The 18,456-nt window shown below is 34.1% G+C and overlaps 1 protein-coding gene across 1 annotated transcript; it reads left to right on the forward strand.

The window, feature by feature from the left end:
• Positions 1-5,356: 5,356 nt before the first annotated feature.
• On the forward strand, positions 5,357-8,578 carry LOC136276205 (uncharacterized). Its single transcript, XM_066087534.1, has 10 exons — positions 5,357-5,377; positions 5,700-5,792; positions 6,039-6,152; positions 6,241-6,448; positions 6,562-6,717; positions 6,937-7,022; positions 7,270-7,340; positions 7,606-7,706; positions 7,945-8,233; positions 8,375-8,578. The coding sequence occupies exons 2-10, from the start codon at positions 5,790-5,792 to the stop codon at positions 8,466-8,468; spliced, it is 1,122 nt and encodes a 373-aa protein (XP_065943606.1). The 5' UTR covers positions 5,357-5,377; positions 5,700-5,789; the 3' UTR covers positions 8,469-8,578.
• The last annotated feature ends 9,878 nt before the right edge of the window (positions 8,579-18,456 follow it).

Below are 18,456 nucleotides of genomic sequence, written 5' to 3' on the forward strand. Positions count from 1 at the left end.
ATATATATATATATATATATATATTGCCTACAGTCTCTCCAAAAACGGCATTAAACATTTATGAGATCTTGACCTTAAAATATCTTATAAGCTTCTCCCCATTAATTTGAATAGCGATGCTAGGTACATTGTATATGCAACCAAACTGTCACACTTTGTTCCATACGCAATATGGCTTCAGTGTAAAGTATTGTCATCGAGGTATAAGTGTGTAAGATTTAAAACTCAAATCCTTTTTCATATTCAATATGGTATAAAGCAGCAAGTAAAGGTCATCTTTTCAATATATGTCGGTATCCAATTTGTCCTTGTGATCAACGCAGAAAATATCAAAGCTGTCAGGAGCCTGGGCCATATATAGGGTCGTCAACAAATTTTGCATCCTGTATCAGTATATATAACACAAACCGGCAAGTTTGAACTTATGTTATATTTTTATTATGGATAAATGACTTCCACAATAAGTCATATTCTTAAAATTTAAGAAAATGATGAATAATGAACTATTTTATCTAAAATATTCGAAAAGGAAAAGGAATTCGTATAGTTAATAATTATGAAATTGCATGATAAAGTTGAAGCAGGCAATATTACATACCCTTTTTAAAAGAAAAAATACTGAAGAATCGGTGTCGGCTGTTTATTTAGTGTAAAAAATACGGGAAAATGCACTTATAATGACGTCCCAACTGTCCTAGTGATGTCCTATGAGGTAATTATTTTTAGATTTTTTGTTAGATGAGTGAGGTTCCTTTGGTGTAAGCTACATTTTACAGATTATGGAATAGACTTCCAAGGGATATTCCATGCATTCTATAATGAAACAAAACGTTTATGCTTATGCACCACGATTCTCCTCTTATTCCCACGACAACTATCACCCCTGCGAATGTTATTGTCATTTAAAATTTAGACCACGTGGTTTTATTTGACCCTTTCAGTTTCGCAGTAAAAATCGTGCCTCGTGTTTATAGTCTAGTTCATAGAATCTAGGTACTATTGTAGTCAATTATAAAATATAGAGGTTTATTGATTTTAAACTTTATCTTCATTAATAGGTGGATAAAATGTGTTCTAGAAATAAATGTAAAAATACAAAAAATATTTTGCGTCTGCTGTTGCAACAATTAACATGCTAAGTAGAGATCCCCCTGAGGATTAGTTTTCGATCCGCGCCTGACCTAGTAATAGCATCAATAGTGAAACAGACTATACTATTTTATGCAGAATGTTCATTGAAAATGACTCGATATACTAAGTTTTTATGCAAAACAGACATCCATTATTTTTTTTAAAACATGATATTGCACACCACAAGCATCAAACATGGATATGATTTTATTAAGCCACGCAATGTTTACATTTTCAACCACTCAACACGTGGTTGAACACGAACGATAACTCTGTTCTGAATAGTATCGTTTGATATAAAAACCGCTAAATGGTGAAATAAGACAAACATATTAAAAGAGTTTCATGTTTTAACAAAATCCAAAGTAGGATACGATATGAAAAACGACCAGTACTTACGTATTTTGAGAATATTATCCGAACACTTATACTTCCGCTCAAAATTTCACAGGAACTGAACAAATCTCGGTGAAGTCTCGTGAACTTTTATTCGAGCACCTCTGGATTTATTACATACTTAGCATCGATAAAGAAAACATTCCGAACACATTCGCAGGGGTGACTATAATACTAGATGGAGGACCCAATTAATCAAGAGTTTGGTTAGGTCAGTGCGTTATAAATGGAAAACACTTGATTGAAATCCTCATAACTGTTGCTATTCAGGAAGTGCTAACTTTTGTTATTTTTAACTGCATGTTTTGATTTTAGATTTTGACGTTTAATCCTAAACTATTTACCAGTTTTGGGTTTCTTCAATGCTTATTTATAACCAAAAACTCTTGGTAAACGTATGTAAGTTCTTTTTAAGAATATCAACTTGGTAATTTTAATTAATGAATGATGGAATGTTACAAGGAAGTACATTGTGCATAGCTGTTTTCCGTCCTTTCTGCTTCATCGTGCAATAACAGAAAACTAATCTGTCGACATTTTTACGTGTTCTTTAAAACAATGCCAAAGTGGTAAGTTGTGCTGTTTTTATAATACTTTGTTGATAATAACTCAAGCTTGAGAAAATAAAAAAATAGTCTTATTGTTACTAGAACGGATGTGGAAACAACATTGTAAAATTAATTTGACCAAGTGTCCTTGTTCACGTCAAAATCATGGAAGATTCTGTTAAAGAATCCCAGTTGTTTTGGAACCAGCAAGCAGCTATTGAGTCTCATAAACGTGAGTTATGTTTAAAATATATGTGAGGCTGTGAGGACAGATTTATACCAAATTAAAATATAGTGATATTTTATTGCAGATATTTGAACTTTAATGACTATATTTAAATCAATTACAACTTAGTAATTGATATTTTGTGATATTTCTAATGTTTGTTTATGTTTTATCGTAATAGACATTGAGTTTCGCTATCAATATGGGGAGGGTCCATGCAATGTCTTTATATTAGACACGTCTTCTAGTCTTGGGGAACACGGATTCACGCAGATGAAGGAGGCGTTTTTGTCCATTATTGATGGTGATTTTATTTATAACTTTGTTCGCATGGCCGTTAATAACTGTAACACAGGAAATATTTCTTTTTAAATTCCATGTAGCCTACGTTGTTATACAAAGAAAACCCTTTTCTCTACAACTTCTTTTTATTCTCAACGTTGTAGAGTGTCGGTCATGAAATGTCTAAAATAATTGAATTGTTCAAATATATATTATAAAACAAGGCTTAGCTGAACTATTTCTCTGCGAGTTATTTCTTTCTTAGATGTTTTTCCCAAGTATTTAGAACTATTAAAAGACATCGACCATCTGGCTTGGTCGACAAAAATATCAAAGTTATTTTTTTCGATGTATCATCTCTAGTAAAATAAGTATATTGTGTTATTTATAAGCGGAGAAACAAGAATTTGTATAGAAATCTGCTCGAAAGATATAGGTTTCTTTTTATATCCTGTCAAAACGTTCAGAGAAAATATAATTCACAACCGCCTCGAGTATGCATGGTGTAAAACACCGAAAAAAGGATTCTGTGGATAGCATCTTTTTTGCAATTTACCCAAATAACTTCAAAAATATTTTTCATATTGAATGAAACTACATTGGAATTAATACCCACGATATAATTAAAATAAAAACCTTCGCAGAGTCCCGCGAATTTGAATTTTATTCGGTTTAATGACCAATAATTTTCTTATTGTAGAATATGCAAAGCACCCGGAAATGGACGAGAACGTGGCCGTCATTGTGTGTGGACGAGAGACCAAGTTTATACGTTATTTTTCTAACCATTATGAAGATATCAAACATTGTTTAGGTAAATAAATAAAAAAAACTACAGCATTTTTATAATTTATTAGATTGTGGAATGCCATTTCATGTTGGATTTTAAAGGGGCATAATCACGATTTTGGTCAAAAATTATTTTTCTGATTTTAATGTTTACAATGCCTCAGTAAGGCATCTTTAATAGGCAACCAAAATTTAAGTGCAATTTGTTGACTTATAAGCGAGTTACAGAGCTAACAATTCTTTGCTTTGTAAACAAGACATTTGTTTACATTAGGAACGTTGAAGTGAAAATTCCAATTCTAGACCTAAGTGAATGTCGTAAACGTTGGGATCTGTTTATATATCCTTAAAATGAAAGAGATGATAGACAAAACAACTTAAAAAAGATTTTTAGTGGTATTTTGAACCTATGTAAACAAAAACAGGGCACGAGCCTTGTTTACATTACAAAGAATTGTGAGCATTGCATCTTGCTTATAATTTAACAACTGGCTCTTAAATTTCGTTTAATCACTTAAACTTAATCACTTAAAGCGTTCCTAAAGCGTGGTAAATAAGAAAAACAGAATTTAACAAAAATCTTGACCATGCCCCTTAAATTATCTATTTTCATATATAAATACAAGTTGAGGGTTGATCAAAATAAGTTTAAAATTGAGGATATTTTCTAAGTATTCAAAATTGATTAAGTCCCTAATTATATACTTATATACTCCCTAGGAAGTTGTGGTTCTACTGTTCTTGCATGGAATGTAAATAACAAAATTATAAGATAACAATTCCAATTAAAATCAAATTGTTCATTTAAGATGATCTTCACTTTGAAGGATCGTCCCCACTAACTGCTGCACTTTTATTGTCCAAAGGATGTTTCATGAATGATGCAAGTAGGTCATCTATGTTTTGTTTATTCTATGCAAAATCGTTCAAATGTGATATTTGTGTTATCTAAATTATTGTATTATCTTAAGGCCACACACGCAGGGTTGGAGATTTATACATTCATCCAAGGTTAATTCTCATATCGGATGGTAGACCAACAGATTTTACCTCTTTTTCTTCCTCGGATGACCATTCAGCATTGGAATTTGACGAAGTATAAATTATATGCTAATGTAATAATGTTAATGTTGTTAAATAACATAGATAGATAATTGATTTATTTGAGCTTTGATGAGACCGAGTGAAGTTAGAGTACGCACGCTTTCGCACAGCGTTTTATTTGCATTGTGACCTCATCTTTTTGCTTAGTTGACGCGATGGCGTTATGGTTTCAAATTGCATATATCCAGCGAAATTTGTCGAAAGTTGTTGTTTTCTTACCCCGCCTAAATATAGCTTAATACATGTATTTCAAGACAGTAACCATGTATTTTATATTAATGACCCTTTATATGTGATGTTATATATTAATCAATTAAATATCTCTGAATGTTTTAATAAGACTGTAAAGTTCATGCACAATTTCCGCCTTTGTCAAATAAAAAATAGCCATTATCTGACAAATCTGCGCATACCCAAAAAAAAAACCAACTTTGATAAGACCCCAGGAACAAACCAGGAAATAAAAGTGTTTTTTTTTTCATTTGACGATTTGATGCCTTTTAGCAATAAATTTCATATGTAGAACATAAAAAAAAAAGAAATCTCTAGAGCAGAAGTTTAAAAAAAAGGATATAAAATTGTTGCATTTCAAGCAAAATCCTCCAGTGTCCTATGTTAAAAATTAATAGACTTTGAGATGCCCCCTAAACAAACGATGTAGAAAATATCTTAAAATAATAATAATTTCAGTAGAAATTCATGTAAAAAATTTCATTAAAAAATCTAGGGTAGAAGAAACTAGACCCGGCCTCGTTAAAGACAATTTGAATTAAAATATACATCAACGAATTTCCTTTTTATAGTGATTTGGTCTTTTGACAGAATAAGGATTATTTACTACAGTGTACCAGAGATTTGGGAAAACTTCAGCCTAATTCCAGTCGGTAGAAATCCTGATTGGGTGAGTTAAATTGTTATAACCCCCCCCCCCCCTTCGGATTTTCAGTATTTACTTGGAAATACACATGCCAAAAATAAAGAAATCGATTTAAAAGGAATGTTCTGTTCTAACAAATCCTTTATGTTTTTTAATCGAGTAGCATACTTTTCGTATTCTTGGTATATCTCGATAATTTTTACATTCTTTCATGTTATATATCACTTTTAAATGTAAACCAAATGAACAAAGTTTCAACATGCAATTTTAATTTTTTCTGCTATGTCAAATGTATTCAACCTTTAAACCTTACAATAACTTTCGATCAAATTATCGCCTGTTTCAGACGGTGTTAGAATTTATCTGCAACCAGTCGCGCGGAGGGAAAATAGTTCATTCTTATGAAGCCAGGCAGTTTGCCAAATTGTCTCAAAACATGGTAACAAACTTCAAGGCAGTTTGCCAAATTATCTCAAAACATGGTAACAAACTTCAAAGCTTGTTGTGATATGAATTAAAATATATTTTGCAACATACTTGTTACATTTTAAACTTAATTGATGTTAGTAAAATTATCTATCTATCTATCTATCTATCTATCTATCTATCTGTCTAAATCAAATATTTTTTATAAAGGCTTGAGCAATGGTGACTACCAAAAAATTTAATAAACATCTTTTTAAAGAAAATAGCGTCTAGGCTGTCATATACAATGATGAATGACGGGAACGACAGAGAGCGTGTTATGACGTCACTGGTGTGTACATTTCCTGATGAAGAATTTACAGAAATGGATCAAGTATGTGATTTTTTAACAGATGGTTTGTTTACATTGGACTGTTTTTTTTATAAACCATTATAGAAGTAATTTAGTGTTATATGTACAGGATGATATATTTGAAGTATGCTTGAAAAAATCCTTATATCGACCCGTCAAGCGAATAGAAGCGGATGGTGGGGAGGATTTGAATAGGTTTGAAGAAAGAAACCCCCAGATGCCTCCTTTAGGTTCAAGGGTCAAACGTAGGCGGGACTGGGTTTGGGATGACCAGGATAGTCTCGGACCTGGAACAGTTATAGGGCATTGCAAAAACAGTAAATAAATATTTGTATCGTTCTTTAAAAAAAATCATTATTACACTTACATGTCTTGTAGATGTTTTTACTTCAAAATTACTTAATTGCTAACTAACATTTTTAATCACCAGTGGGCTGGTTGACAGTGGAGTGGGATAATGGCTTGCGGAATATTTACCGCTATGGAACAACATGTTTGGAGAGTGATATGTATGATGTTCAGGTATGCAATGAACCTCGGATTTTGAGGAACGAACCTATATCAACAGGCTGCCAAGTCCAAAGAGGTATTGGAAAATTATATGGGGTATAAGTATAGGGATATTCTTTCAAAATAGTAAAATATGCGTTCAATAATTCAAAATTTCGCAAAACATTATAATCTAATTTTAGTGTCAATATTCTCCAAGCCCATGGTGTGTTATATGTATAAATATAAAGTGCACTAATAAAAATTTAATATAGACTTGTTACCATGTGTATAGAACTTTTGATATTTACTTAAGGCCCAGACTGGGAATTTAAAAATCAAGATGGCGGTACCGGAAGTATTGGATCTGTTGTGACAGTAGTAGAGAATGGAGATATTCTGGTAAGATCGTGTTCAGAAATAGTTCAAACAATCACGACATTTCTACTGACATTTGTTCAATGTTTGAACAAATTTTCAACTCACTCTTTATTCCGATGTAGAAATTACAAACAGAGACATTAAAGTTGCATAATTTTCCTGTCCGTGTCAAAGTTTCAATTTATTTGAAAAGTTTAGAAAATGAAATGTATAAAGTATATGTATGTATGGATGGATGGATGCTTAAATTGTAACAATGATGATGTAGGTACGATGGTGGAATGGTTTTTTGGGTCAGTATAGATTTGGTAGAAATGGAAAATTTGACCTTAAGATTTGGTAAGTGATATTTGTTACTTAGAGATGTGTTCAGTGTCCTGATATCTCTAAGAAATTGCAGTTCTAATTGATGTCGATAAATACAAACATTGACATGCTAACTAAAACTATCTTCCCAAATGAAATAAATAATGATATTGCCTTGTCAGTTATCAGTTTAAAATATCTTTACAATCATTCATTCTTGTTTGTACCAGTTGTTTTGTCTGATTCGAAATAGGACTTAACAAAATTCTTGAACAAACTGAATCGTTTTATCCTAAAGCGACCCCTTTTCACCGGAAGCAGTCAGTCACCGAGAGGAACTGATGAGGACGCCGCCTGCGCTGAACTATACATCCGGAGCTCAGGCAAGCCCCAATGAAGGTACTTCTTCCTGTTAAAAGACAGAGTGTCGACATATATTGACTATTCAAGGGTATACAAGGAGGCTTTGATTTTTTTACAAGCTTAATGCTTAGTTGAAAATTGAAGCTCAGAAAAATGTAAACACTGGAAGTTCAAATGCTTCAACAAATGAAATAGTCTGATGCTCCATTCCTTGAAATAATGAATTAAGGTTTGTTATATGTTTTGATTTCAATATGTGTACAAATCTCCGCAGATTTTGAAAAGGCATTGGAGTCATCAGAAGCATCAAGTAATAAGACTTCTCCGAAAACGACGACGAATCCGATCTTGCATGTAACTAAAGGAAAGTACTTTCGAAACCACTCATTGTCATCCGATATTGAAACAGACGGTCCCAGTTTTTCATGTGCCCTTGGACAATGGTTTTGGAAAGATGGCACAGGAAAATGGAACCCATATTGTAGAGAAACAAACACCAAAATTAACAGATGTTATAAACGTGATCCCAAGTCAACTGCGATTGTCACGGTCCAAAACCAAACGTAAGTAAATAGTAACTGGGTTACTCTGTACTGAATAAAATTTTTTATTCCGAACTATATTTGTTCTTGTCTTTTTTTTTTTACTAAAGATAGCGTGATATTTTTTGGTTGTTTTTTTTTTATTTTTATATTTTTATTTAGTTACAGAGTGGTAATGGCCAAAAACATACAGATACAAGTGGTAACTAGAGAGAAGTCTGAGGTAAAATTAGTGAAACATGAATTCAGTGCGTGATAACAAATGTGGCTCTGATAATAAAATAGGATAAATTGTTGATCCTGTCTGTAATAGATGGACCTACTTTTATTTCATATCAGTGTTGAAAATAAACGAATGAACTTTAAGAGCATTTGCTTGTTGTTTTCTGATTAAAAAATATTAATATTGAATAGATAACCCAGCTTGTTCGAAACCACACCCAATCTCACAAACGATAACGGGCCGAGGCTAAATGAACGTATTGTAATTTCATGAGTGAATTAAAACGTATTCCGAATGGCTCACTGATATTTTTAAGGACAATCTGAAACTGTGAAAAATGATCTCCTCGTTAATTTCAAAATAATGGAATTGAGAAAAGTGTTTTATTAATAAATGCGAAATTCCATACGAGGTGTATAGTCTGTAGAAGAACTGTAACTTTTGTAATTTATTCATTCTCCCTTGAATCACCTAAAAGAACATGGAATCTGACCGAGTAAAAGTATTCATGTTTTAAAGATATGCTTACGTTATTATTGGCCAACCCCCCTCCACAGTAAATTTACCTGAAATGTATTTTAAATGCAAGCACATTCAAAACATTATAAAGTGCATGGCAGCATATACACTCATCTTGTATAATAATAAATTATTATAATAATATATTATAATATATATAACAATATATGGTATAGTACGTGGAATGTTATGGTATTATCCCAATGAAAGTTTATTTTTACTCACTGGTGTATTAATGAGTTGAAACTGCAACAAATAACTTCACGGAATAACAGTATCGAAACATCATATATAAGAAAACCAAACTTCTATTTGGTAGGGGAGAAACCGGATGAAAGCATACGATATTCATCGTGTACTATATTGATCGCGTACTACTAGTATATTGACAATTTTTTTTTAATTTTCGGCGAGTCGAATACATAAGCGCTTTTCTGGGTGTAGCTACTTTTCATACACCTGTAATACTTTTACAAAAAGTAATTAGAGAAACTACAAACACAAACAGACGACTGAAACAGGACAGATGTTTCTTCTGCCAATGTTTTTGTGCCGTTTCTTTATTTCTTATATGTTGTGACATTGACTCTGATAAGACTACAAGTCAATTTATTTTTTTTTAAATCCTTTTTTCTTAAATTTACTGTTGGCACATAGACTAAAACGTGCGTGTTCAAAAGCAACACGTAGTTGCTTTGCATCTCATGGGAATACACAGTCTGCATTAATTAAAAAAATCTATATGTGTCAAATGACGTACATTGTTAGGAAACAAGCGGGGTTTGCATGATAAAAAAAATGTAAAAAAAAAAATTCATTCATTTTAATTGAATGTACAAAGATTGAAAAATCTCTTGAATTTTATCACGAGCCCGACTGATATGGTCACTCCGTTTAAGTATAAATCTGGAATGATTCTTTATTTCTCACATAAAAAGTTTTTAAGAGTTGAGCACTAGGTTTATAGGGGAAAGATCCAAATTTTTAGTCAACTAATGCTAGCTTGCATATGAACACAAATATGAAAATTCAGCAAGTAAAATTATACAGAAATACGTTACTTTGCAAGTAAAAACAGTACATCAACAGTTGCGTTTAAAGAAATGCAAAACAAAATCTCGAATCATGACCATGAAATTGCTTGTTGCTTTATCCTATTAAGTTTGTACTTTAACAAGCAATTCTGAGAGTATTGCATAAGCGATACAGGCACGTAGCATCGTTTTTGAAACTGGGGGGGGGGGGGGGCAGACTCATCCAAAAAATCTTGACAAGCAAAATAAAAAAATAAAAAGAAAAAAAAGGGACATTTTAAGTTTTCCAAAATTTTCAAAATCCTAATCCGGGGGGGGGGGGGGGGGGGGGGGGCTGGCGTACTATATAACTTCAATTTCACTCCTCATTTCCATATTTTCATATCAATTTTTTACATTCTCCCAAAAAAGTGGGGGGCCAACTCCATCATAATTCCATTTTTTATATGTAAATTTTAAAAAAATTTTGCTGCGAGAAAAAGTGGGGGGGGGGGGGGCAGGCCCCCCTGCCCCCCCCCCCCTGATTCTACGTGCCTGCGATACGCGTCCTCTACCGGTTTGTAGAAATTTGTGAAAACAATGCACTGTTATGCAGCATATCATTTCTTACCGTTTTCTGTACCCCGAATCAACAGACCAAACCGATAACGAACCCGATTGTAATAATACAAAAAAACCCTGTTGATTAATTTACAACACAATACTTGTAACTATTTTACAGAACTTATTTGTTAGCAACAATAAAAGGAACGATATTATTACTGACTACATACTGACCTCGTTTATTCAGGTACAAATCGAACCCGATAACGAACCCGAACATTAAAAAATTGGAATATAAAAAATTAATTTTCTCAAAAGTATATGTCAAACAGACGCCACAAAAGTGTAAACTTTATCTGGAGTTTGACATTTTGAAGCTGTTCAGTAAATGTCATATTATAGAAAAAAGTGTGGAAAACTGAAGTGGGACAGACAGACGGACTGACGGACAGACAGAATGACGGACGGACGGACGGACGGACTGACAGACGCAGAGGAAAACTAGAGTCCCCTACGGTGAAAACCGGTAGGGGACTAATTAAGGAATCAGGAATCATTCTTTGGGTATTATGAGGTGATAATTTCGGTCGGGGCGAGGTCAAATCCAGTAAAGCCTGAATCATGATTCCTTATTATTACTTATATTTATATTATTTCCAATTTTTACATTTTAAATCAACATTATTTTTAAACCACTGTGTTTTTATGTAGCACATGCTACGTATTATTACGCGGTGCAGCCAATAGCGTGTTTCGGTTACATTATAAAACACGGCCATTTTATGTCACTCATGTTTTATGAAGTGACTGGGATTTAGGGATCGAAATTGATCCGTAATGTTAACGCAGACTAAGACAGTTGAAAATGTTAATATATTGAATTTAACAATATTCATATTACATCTTTGCTTGCGAGTTTTGTGTATAGTTGCAAGTATTTACGGAAAAAAAAACCCTTTTCATGTGAACAAGGAAGAAAGGATTTCGGTATTGAAATATAATTCATCACCAAATGATGTCATCACAGACCAAGCTTAAGCGATTTGCTTAACTTACTTCAGAACTTTTGTAAATCTCGTGAGACCATGATTTAGAATTCCTTTAAATTTCTTTACTGTTTGAAGCAGAAATATTATCAGTTACATTTTATATTATTAAGGAAGTAATTGTTCATATTTGTTGACGCGCTCAATCGCTTTCTCTTCATTTCTCTTCAATAAACAGCTGTATGCATGCGTCACGTAAAAGCAATGCTACGTTGCCGCCAAGCAATAACACTATTTGTGATTCCAAACTTTTAACAGTATATACAAATACATGTATGTGAGAAATAAAGTTGTAAAAATTTATCTCAAGGAACTTTAACTTTTTCTTCAATTGTCCATTCTTTACTATTATTCACCACAACTTTTGTGCGTATGATGAGGAAATCTCTCTCTCTCTCTCTCTCTCTCTCTCTCTCTCTCTCTCTCTCTCGTATTTCATATCATAAACAGTGTTCATCTTTAAGTGGACTCATAACTGAAATGGAAACAGGGAGGACATTGACGTGTTTTCTTTCCCTTCTTTCCGGGTATTTTGTCAACTACGAAAACATATAGCAGATTATTTTGACTATCTTTGTTGAGTCGTTTGATTTAATAAAGCAGATATGGGTAAGTTTCTTGATAGTTTTGATTATCGTTACTGATATTTTTAGATTGAAAAATAAAATACAATAAAATGAGCAATACAATAAAATGAGCTAGCCATTTATAAAAAAAAATGCCGATGTATTATTCTATAAAGTGCGTACCAGATTTATTAATCTGTTCTCAGAACTTACATGTACGATGGAAGAATGGGAAGAATGTAAAAACTTTTGGGCCCAACAAGCAGCTATTGCGGCCAAAAGGAGTGAGTACTGAAATAAACATTTTTAATAGTGCATTAAAATGTAAAATATTTTGAATAATGGAACGTTCTGTCTTTTCTAATGAGCATCAATTGTGACATTAAGACACTCACATTTTAGTGAAAAGAAGAATTGTACTGTATTATTGACAATATTGTAGTCACATCTATTATCGCAAACTAGGACGTTGATTTTGCTGATGCTTGAGAGAGAGAGAGAGAGAGAGAGGAGAGAGAGGAGAGAGAGAGAGTTTTCGTCTATTGCATTGTTTGGGTGAAGAAAGTACCTGAATGTGGTGAAGTATGAATAGTGCTATCAGCCTTTTGCAGGGTGCAGTGTGGCAACGCACTTTGACATTTTTTTCATAGTGCGGTAAATTTTGGACAAAATCAACGCACTTTAAAACATTTTTCAAAGCGCGTTAAATTTTGGACCAAGTTCACCCACTTTTGAAAAAAAATTTCAAAGTGTATCATGAAGGTACATCAATAGTTTTTAGTATCGGCACTCTTAACACACTTTGAAAAAATATTTTTATATCACAAATTCTGGAACTGAATTTCTAATTTGTTGATAGTATGATGATTTGTTAACACTCGTGAATCTAATTTACCGTATTTATTACGGGGATGGGGGTAAACCAAAGATACAGGTCAAATACCAGTGCATCACTTACTATAGTAATTGATTACAAGCTGAAGGTCCCTTGTCACTCATTTTTCCTTCCAAAACATATGATATTCAGCAACTTTGGGTAAAAATTTAAGATCGGAAAAAGAAATATGCTCTGTATAAGTACATGCAGTGTTATTGGAAAAATGAGCTGGCCGAACAATAATTTCTCCACTGGTATGTTAAAGAATCTATGTGTTCCAACAGTAACCCTCTTTTCGTATTCCAATCAACTTCAATAATATAATAATAACATTTACGAACATTAGATTATTATAAACTTAAAAATAAGCATTGGGATGTGGGTTAATTTTCTCGCACTGATCTTCTAAAAGATCATATTGTTTTTGATAAATAGAACTAAGGTATCCTTTTACACATCATATTTGCAATAAGCCAGTTGAAATATAGTATATATTGATCTCCAATATTCATACCTATAAATCATATTCGTTCGGGCATAGCCCAGTATACTAGATCAGAAGTAAATTAGCTGCATACTCAAAAAGGAAAATGCAGTTGCTAAGCGATGAATTTTATGTCATATTTGGATTTTTCAAACCTCCCGAATTTTTCTTTCTGTGTAAATTGTCGACAATGTCTTATGAGAAAAGAAAACAAAATCTCATCTAGAAACTGTTTATCAAGTAAGTTGAGAATGCAATGAGTTCTTTTTTAAATATATCACATTAAGCTAAACAAGGTAAAAACAATCATTTATTGTATATAAAACTATCAACTATTTTCACTAAACCCTGAACATTTTTTTTCAAATTTCGTTAATATCGACGATGTCAATGCACTTTGAAAAAAAAAATTTTTAAAGCGTTGACTTGGTCCAAAAATTAACGCACTTTGAATTTTTTTTTTCAAAGTGCGTAATTTTTCTAGGTGCGTTGTAACAGGGCATGTAGCGATGAGCAGAACAATAGAAACTAATATGGCGATAGACGGAGATTTGAGGGAAATAATGCGTATAAATGAATTCATGTCAGCTTTAAGATGAGATTACACCGGGAGACTGTAACTCTTTAAAGTATTCTTTTGAGGAATTTAAAAATTAACTACATCGTAATATCATACATAAAATTTGAAATCATAAATCTTTAACTATCTTCATTCATTTTAAATATTTCATCATGTATTTGCTTTCTCGTATGTTGCATTTGATATAAAGATTACTTGTATTATTTATATTCAACAGACCAGGCACTGCGCTATCAACAAGGAAAGGGTCCATACAATACTTTTATATTAGATACATCTTCAAGTCTGGGAGATGAAGGTTTCCAACAAATAAAGGAAGTTTTTACCACAATTATTGATGGTGACCAGTTAATTTTTATAGTGATCAAATACCGGTATATATCATCACTTATTAGGCTTGTTATTGACTGACTACAGAAATATATCAGATTGATCAGTCTCATAGACGGCGAGGCGAACAGATATATTTCTATGGTCAGTCAGTAACAAACCTCATAAATGTTTTGTTTTCCCGAGGTCTATCAAGTTTGACATTTATTTCCTATGAGGCGATTATCTTCAAATTTCCATGTTATAGTGGTCTTACATCTACGGAACACTGTTTCTGAATTAGACATTTTCAAGTCGAGAGAGTAGGCGAAGCGTTGGCAATATTGACAAATCAAAGTACTGAAGTACTGACGGGAGTTGATTTTATCGATTATCATTTATTTTAAAAATCAACTTATCTTGCGTGGCAATTAGTTTCTAGTCTGTATTTAAATAACGCAATTTTTTTATAGCGAGCGCAGCTCGCCGGCGAGCGAAGCGAGCTCTAAGAACCAGTGTGCGCGGGAAAAAGAACGAGCTAAACCTACAGTTCATCAAACAAAATTTTTTGTCTACGTCCCATAATGCTCTCTAATGTTTTCACCCGTGGTGCTATGCCAAAAATGGCCGACTTTTAACTCGTAATACCGTGACTTAAAGTTTGAAGACACGTTTTGAGAGTTGCATATGCTTTGGCGAGACTCAAAAGATTTGTTACATTCTTCCATACCTTCGTATTGAGTCGAGAAACGTAAACAAAGACGAATAAAGTCATGGATGACGTCACAGTGTACTCGTGCTATATTTCCCGCGATAAATTTAGAGGTGGATCAAACATCTGTAATGAGTGTACTGGCTATTTCAGTATGGACTGCGATACCTGCCTCATTGACATATGCTTTGTTTTTAATCTTTTTTTAATATAGAGATTTTATATATATATACTAGCAAGAGCCATACTTTACTGTCATATCGATCCATTTTTAAGCTAATTGTGCATGCATGTACAGTAGGCAGGTACATGTAAGTATATGAGTAGGGAGGAAATAAACAATAGGACATTTTGAACTAAATAAAAAGGAATAAAAAGAAAAAAAAACAGCTAAAAAATTGATGTAGATATTGCATATAGACCATTAAATTTAAAAGTGGGAAATTACACACCTACAAACAGGTACCAGTCTCTCTCTCTCTCTCTCTCTCTCTCTCTCTCTCTCTCTCTCTCTCTCTCTCTCTCTCTCTCTCTCTCTCTCTCTCTCGGGGTAGGGGGTTGCGCTGTATGTATCATAACCGTTAAAATTAAAACCTTTGGCATACTTATTGTAGAGCAATACTCTCTCAAAAATTCTTTGGCGTTGTTGATACTTAAATAAAACTATAAGTTGACAACGATGCATGGTATGTGTAATTCTTGCTGCGCTCGCCAGAACGGTAGCACCGTAAAACATATTAATATGAATTTTAATTAGATTTTTCAGACAAGAATTTAGAGAAACCCCATATGAATCATGTTGTGTAATATTTAAAGATAGATTTCAAACTATGTATTAGTAATCGAAACAATTATAAAAATTGTATGGATCCAAGCACTATTTATATTGAACTCCAGTCTCGTTCAACCAGACGCTCAGCTGTCTCCGTTAATCTCCGACAAGTAAGAGAGCCTCTCTGATTGTCGGACATTTACGGAGACGGCCGAACTTTTGGTTGAAGGAGACTATATTAAACTCTGGCGTAGGAATACATGAGACTACATAAATATTTAAATTGTTCGTATTATATAAAGTCTTTCTATTTTCAAAGTGTTTTAGATAAGTTTCCTTGAAAAACAATGCTTCAGCATACATTACATCGAATTTTTCTATTATATTCAAGAACTAAGACTTGTCAGCGGTGATTATTTGTGCTTAGGTTCAAACACTGTTTCACTTTCTGTTTGCCAGAGTGACTGCATAGGAGAGTAGATTAAAATCAACTCCCAATAATATTTCTCACCAGACGGACATAGGGATATATTCGGCAGTTACGTGTCATGTTAAAACCAATGAAAGTATCGGGGGGGGGGGCAATTAAAAATATACTCTTTATTTCTTAGTTTGATAAATTTGAGACAGTGCACAAATTTTTATGGTTCAGAATATGCCAAACACCCAGAAATCGATGAGAACGTGGCAGTCATTGTGTGCGGACGAGAAACCAAGATTCAGCGTCATTTTTCCAATCATTATGAATATATCAAACACTGTTTAGGTAATCTAAAACCAGGAACAGCTATCTAAGGGTCTATTTTTATCATTTCAAAAGGAATTGGACAGTGCCATTCTTAACGTAATTTTCATGCATGTAGTACATGTAACTTATGTCATAGTGGTGATTATTTTCGGTCTGTTATCCCACAGGCGAAGACATATGAGCATAACCTATGATTTATGTTTTTGAAATTAAAATGTTTTAGGTTTCGTGTTCGAATGTGTAATCAAAAATAATGGGCGACGCCTGCGTGTACTTCTTTGTAAAGAACATTGATTGGTTCATTCATAAATAGTTCTTTTTTTTAAATAGATGACATTGATTTTGGAGGACCATCTCCTATCACTGCATCATTCATGTTATCATTGGGATGCATAGTTAATAATGCAGGTAGGTTGATGTATAACTTTGTTATTTGCAAATGTTTTAAACTTCTTTTTTTAATTTTGATTTAATTATTTTAGGTAGATCACACACGATAGGAGCTTTTCACATTAACCCACGACTGGTTCTTATTTCGGATGGAAGACCAACAGATTTTACATCCATTTCCTCTGATGACAATTCTGAAATAGAATCTGATGAAGTAGCAATTACAATAGTGTGTAAATGAAAATTATTGAAATAATTGACAGCAAAAAAAAAGGTCAAATATTTTGAAATAGCAATCTCCGTATGACAAAATATAATTAATTTTTTTAAATAAAAAAACCCCACAAAACATGGTGTAAACAGTAGATGAAAATAATAAAATGACAACATTAGTCCATTGAATTCAAAGTGATATAGAATTTCTCAGTCACTATCACTGATATAATCCGTGAGTTGCCGCTGAACTTGCCTGTCGCCTCGTCTAGCTAGCACATGTCCTATATCTTAACTTGCTGGCTGCATGCGGTAGAATCCTCGCTCGCGCAGAATACCGCGTAGTGACGTCACGGGCTAATAGATAGCCCGTACGGGGAACGAGTCCACAAATACTACCGTTTTCCTTGAGGGGAGTAGGTCCACGTCTGTTACCAACGGGACCACCGAATAACAAAGGGCGTGGGAACGCCATCCCAGCAACAGCCGGGATACTAAGTCACTAGAGCAGGGCCCGTCCAAATGACAAGGGCCTCCACACACAAAAAGGATAATCCAGGGACTGTCCAAGTCGTTCTTTTCGAGGTTACGGGTTCAGTCCGGGTAGGGCAGCTCTACTATGTCTGATCCACGAGACATGCCCTGCACAATCCAGATGGCATCTCCCGTGCGTCCATCACTCTATAGTCTGGACACCTGAATGGAGATACTCCAAGTTTGGTGCTGCTCCTAAAGGCCTCTTCCAACTGGCTCCCAAGCAAGGGAGTTCCTAGTTGCAGGAACATGGACATCCTCCAACGCTGTCTCAAGACTGCTTCCTGGTATGCTCAGCTTGGCTGTACTGGCAGTCCGAGCTGTCATGACAAACAGATCATCCCAGACGGCCGCCTGGGTTGGGGGCCAAGAGTCTCCCACTATGTCATCCTTGCCCTTGGCCTCAGGGCACTTGGATTCCGTAGGAATCACCTTGCTGCGCAGCACTTGCAGCCGACAATTACTGTCCACTGGAGTAGCTTCCTCTTCAGGGACATCAGGCTCCGTGGAGAAGGACTTCAGCAAGTTTGGTCTCCTGCGTAGCACCCTACGCCTACCACGCTTCCTCCTGCGCCTTATGTTAGGACAAGGAGTGTCCTTGCCAGAGCCACCGTTACCTACAGGGTGATTCCTCAAACTGGCTTCATCATGGGTTAGTAAGCACACAGTGCGAAGCTGCACGCTGGGCGCTTGA

The sequence above is a fragment of the Magallana gigas genome, chromosome 6, assembly GCF_963853765.1.
Source record: "Magallana gigas chromosome 6, xbMagGiga1.1, whole genome shotgun sequence".
NCBI classification, from domain to species: Eukaryota; Metazoa; Mollusca; class Bivalvia; order Ostreida; family Ostreidae; genus Magallana; species Magallana gigas.

Coding starts and splice junctions, on each gene's coding strand:
- LOC136276205 (XM_066087534.1), top strand. Junction 6,153..6,240: donor AATTTACAGAAATGGATCAA/GTATGTGATTTT, acceptor TTATATGTACAG/GATGATATATTTGAAGTATG. Junction 6,718..6,936: donor AGGCTGCCAAGTCCAAAGAG/GTATTGGAAAAT, acceptor TATTTACTTAAG/GCCCAGACTGGGAATTTAAA.